The 3,996-nt window shown below is 36.8% G+C and overlaps 1 protein-coding gene across 1 annotated transcript; it reads right to left on the minus strand.

Moving 5' to 3' along the window:
• Nucleotides 1-278: 278 nt before the first annotated feature.
• On the minus strand, nucleotides 279-3,653 carry LOC107907257 (cytochrome P450 734A1). The gene is made up of 5 exons (XM_016834546.2): nucleotides 3,230-3,653; nucleotides 2,155-2,378; nucleotides 1,810-2,054; nucleotides 1,295-1,664; nucleotides 279-1,131 (listed from the first exon to the last, which is right to left on the minus strand). The coding sequence occupies exons 1-5, from the start codon at nucleotides 3,504-3,506 to the stop codon at nucleotides 673-675; spliced, it is 1,575 nt and encodes a 524-aa protein (XP_016690035.2). The 5' UTR covers nucleotides 3,507-3,653; the 3' UTR covers nucleotides 279-672.
• Nucleotides 3,654-3,996: the final 343 nt, after the last annotated feature.

The raw sequence follows: 3,996 nt of genomic DNA on the forward strand, positions 1-3,996 counted from the left end.
TTTTACAAGATTGCCTGGTAAGTTAAGGAGTCCTTTGAAAATTGAATATTTTCATTGTAGGAAGTTTCATCAAAGGGGTTTGGCTCCTCTGTTTTTTACTGTCTTCAAGTTAAGCTATACGGGTATTTGGAATTGAATTTTCAACTTTTAATAAAATATTTGTGTTTGCAACACTAGTTACTTGTTTTCGTTGGTTGGGTGTTGAAAGTTGGCAGGTCATGACAGCAGCTAATTTTCTATATACAACCATAGATTTTAATCATAAAAAAAAAGAACAATTTCATGAATTGCATAACATTACAAAACTGTGTTGCAAATATATATTACATACATACGTATTGGGAAGACCAAGGGATATGAAGAAAAACTATCTACTTTGTTAGCCATTTTCCCAAAATCCTAAAGGAACTGATATGCATCCAAAACCATAACCATGGAATTTGAGGGGCAGGGAGAGGGTCAATTGTAGCAAATGCCAAAAGGATTTGACAAGACTTTTAGTGGCACTTTTCTTTTCGTTGCAAAATATCTCTAATTTTTCTATGCTTTAAAGGCAACAACGGAGATGGGTATTTTTTTTTTCTTTTTTTTTGGGGGGGGGGGTCACTCAAGTTACTAGCATACGCCGCAGGCACACACAAGAGATAAGCACATATACGATATAGGATTAACTCATGACCCTTGATCTCTTGTAACAGTGGGTTCTGGCAGAGGTTGAAAGATGATTGGTGCTCCATATTGTGGGTAAAGTAGCATCAGAACAGTCGGTGCATGTTGATAAGTTGGGGCCAACCTAAAGGAGAAGCGTTGAAGTATGATGGAAAGTGTTAACTTGGCTTGTAAAATGGCTAGGTTTTGCCCGATACACGTGCGGACCCCAAGCCCAAACGGGATGAACCCCACGGGATGTTTTGCTGCACGTGCCACACCTTCGGAGAACCGAGCCGGGTTGAACTCATTAGCATCGTTGCCCCATATGGTTTGATCATGATGAACGGCTAAAATCGGTATCAAAAGTTCGGTATCACGAGGAATCATGTAACCCCCTAGCTTTGCATCAATTTTAGCTCGTCTGATTGTTGCTATTGTTGGTGGATATAATCGTAAAGATTCATTTAATATCATAGTGAGCTGCACACACAACATGTAATTTCAAAATTAAAATGTTTTCTCAACTACATTTACCTATTCACACAAGTGAAATTGCGAGATTTACTGATTTATACCCAAAAAGACACAAAACATATGAGTTTTATCTTTAATGCAAAAGGAAAGGGTGTTAGGGATATTTTACCGTCTTAAGCTTTACAACATCATCTTTGGAAGGTATGTCACGTGATCCACACACCTTAAGCACCTCCTCACGTGCGAGCACCTGCCAGCGTGGGTGCATTGCTAGAAGAACAGTCGTCCACGTCAACAAATTGGATGTGGTCTGTTTGCCGGCAAAGAAAAAGCTCTTACACTCTTCAATTATGTCATGGACTGTGACATTTGGACTGGAATTTGAGGCTTGCATCATTAATCCCAGCAAATCCTTAGGTCCTTTCTCTTGCACTGTGTTCCCCAACTTGTTTTTCCGTCCATCGATTAACTTCATCAACGATTTTTTGACATCCCTATCCAATTTCCAAAACCTTATGTTCCTCTTGGTCGGCAAAAACCTGAAAATCCAAATATATATCCCAAATTTAGACATTTCGTATAGTATTACGACAAGGAACTGAAACCTTCGATACGTGAAAATCTAGGACCAAGGATGACGGTTGTAATGATTGATGATATACAGGAATTTTAAATAATTTTTACCTATAACCAGGGATGAAAACCTTTTGAAATGCCTCGGCTGCAAGCACCATTTGTTGGGCTTGTAGTCGGAAAATGGCTTTTCCATCTTCATAACTGGTCCCAAACGCCGTACGAGTAATGACATCTTCGGTAAGGGTCTGAAACCATTCGCAGACTTCGATTTCAATCTCGCCGGTGTTGGTCGACATTGCCGACCATTTGTCGAGCATATGGGTTACTCTTCGTGCAACCAATGGCACTAGCAACTGCAAATAAAAAAAGAGAATGGAGTATTAATAAACTTGATTGGTGGGGTTAATCATTAATATGAGAAATGAATGAAGTAATAAATGAGGGATAAATTACTTTGAGATTCTCCATATGGAAAGTGGGGGTTATGATTTTTCTATGATGAGCCCATTTTTCGCCTTTGAGACTAAGGAGACCATCACCTTCGAGCTGTTTAATAAGAGGGTGAGCTTCATTCTTTTCATAGAATTCGGATTTGGAAGTGAAGATTTCCCTTATCAGATCAGGGTCGGCCACCGTGAGCCGAACCGTCGGGCCAAACCAAACCAGAAATGTTGCACCTGCACATATTAAACAATATTTATTGTTATAAATAAAAAAATGAAAAAAAAAAGAAGGGATTTACACCAAGGAGGGAGTGGCAGGGAACCTCAAGTGGTAAGTATCAAGTTTGCAAAAGAGGAAAAGGAGCAAGAAAAGAAATGACAAGCCATTAAATTAAAATTCAAAACGAAATGATGATGGATATGTATATATAGAGAGTACTGTAGCAAAACATATATATTTATAAAAAGAAAACGAGGGAGCGCAGAGAAAATTAAATTAAAAGCCGAAAGAAAGTAGGGAAGAAGACAACTCAAAGCAACAGTGGTACTAGCAAACATAACATAACTTCATTATCAGAAACTCAAACCTCCTATAAAAACAAAAGGAAGATGACACATATAAAAAAACAGAGAAAAGATAGTAAAGTATGTTGAAAAGGATAGAAATATATACACACATAGGTGTATATATATAGTGTGTGAGAGAGAGAGAAATGGGATTATGAAAATCAAGGTTTATTTTTGTTCATTAAGAAGAGAGTGCAAGAAAAGAAGGGAAGAAATAAAAAAGAAAGAGAAGAAAACAGAAGTGGAACCGTCCAAAAATTCCTGAACTTCAACATCAAGCATCAAAGCACTGAAAAGGCTGTAAAGTTAACCCGAACTCAAATAACCAAAAACAAATGCTTTTTTTTTTTTACAAGACATAAAATTTTCATTGATCAGAAATAATTTTTTTTTTACAAAAATGAAGAACAAGAAGATCCATTCCTTCAACTCTTTTCTTTGCTTTAACAATGAACTGAAAAGAACCCACATTAACACATTTTTAGACACAGGCCCACAAAAGATTAATGAAAACATACCATAGATTTTCTTCCAATGATGGTAGAAAGAAAGGACTCTAGGGAGGATATTGTGGGAAAAAGGCATAGGTTGAGAAGAAGCCTTTAACATCATCCCAACAAGCTCCTTAACATTTCCAATGAAGAAATGGTAAGGAGGTCCTCTAATCCCTTGTCTTGAGAAATGATCTTCAATCCTTTTTGGTCTCCACCAAAGCAACACTATCACTTTTAACACCAAAACTAACACCATGAATGATATAGCAACCAGCTTCAACCACTGTAAAACACCCTCCATTTCGAAGAAGAAGAAGAAATAAAGAAAGAAAAGACAAATAGCTTCGGTTTCTCTCTTTTCGCACAGTTTTCCTCCTTAGTGTGGAGCAGCCTTTTTTTTGTGTGTGTGTTTTTGCTTCTTATCTTCTTTAGCTTATGTTGGTTTACTTGCTACCCTTTGTTGGCCTTTTATTACTACTACGAAAAAGAGAGAGAAAATATTAAAAAAAATGAAACAAAAAGAGAGAGAGATTAGAAACAATCCCAGGCCAACGCCGTAGGGGCCGCCACTGGAATAAGGGTCAACGTGAAGAGTTATTTTTAATTCTATACATATTAATCAAACTCTTCAGACAATTTTACCCTTGATTTTTATTTCATCAGAAGGATTAATCGGTCCATCTCTCAATAAATACATTAGTATTTTAAGAAAAATAGCAAATGGATATGGGAAGTACATTCTTTTATAAGAATGTCCCCTTATTATTGTTTACTTCTAAGTATATGAAAAA

The sequence above is a fragment of the Gossypium hirsutum genome, chromosome A05 (genome assembly GCF_007990345.1).
Source record: "Gossypium hirsutum isolate 1008001.06 chromosome A05, Gossypium_hirsutum_v2.1, whole genome shotgun sequence".
In the NCBI taxonomy this organism is placed as follows: Eukaryota; Viridiplantae; Streptophyta; class Magnoliopsida; order Malvales; family Malvaceae; genus Gossypium; species Gossypium hirsutum.

Bases quoted from the DNA above. Each gene is read 5' to 3' on its own strand.
- LOC107907257 (XM_016834546.2), bottom strand. From the start codon at position 3,506: ATGGAGGGTGTTTTACAGTGGTTGAAGCTGGTTGCTATATCATTCATG. The intron at 2,055-2,154 runs GTAATTTATCCC...TTTTATTTGCAG, and splicing joins TCCATATGGAGAATCTCAAA to TTGCTAGTGCCATTGGTTGC. The intron at 1,665-1,809 runs GTAAAAATTATT...TTGGATTTTCAG, and splicing joins GTTTTCATCCCTGGTTATAG to GTTTTTGCCGACCAAGAGGA.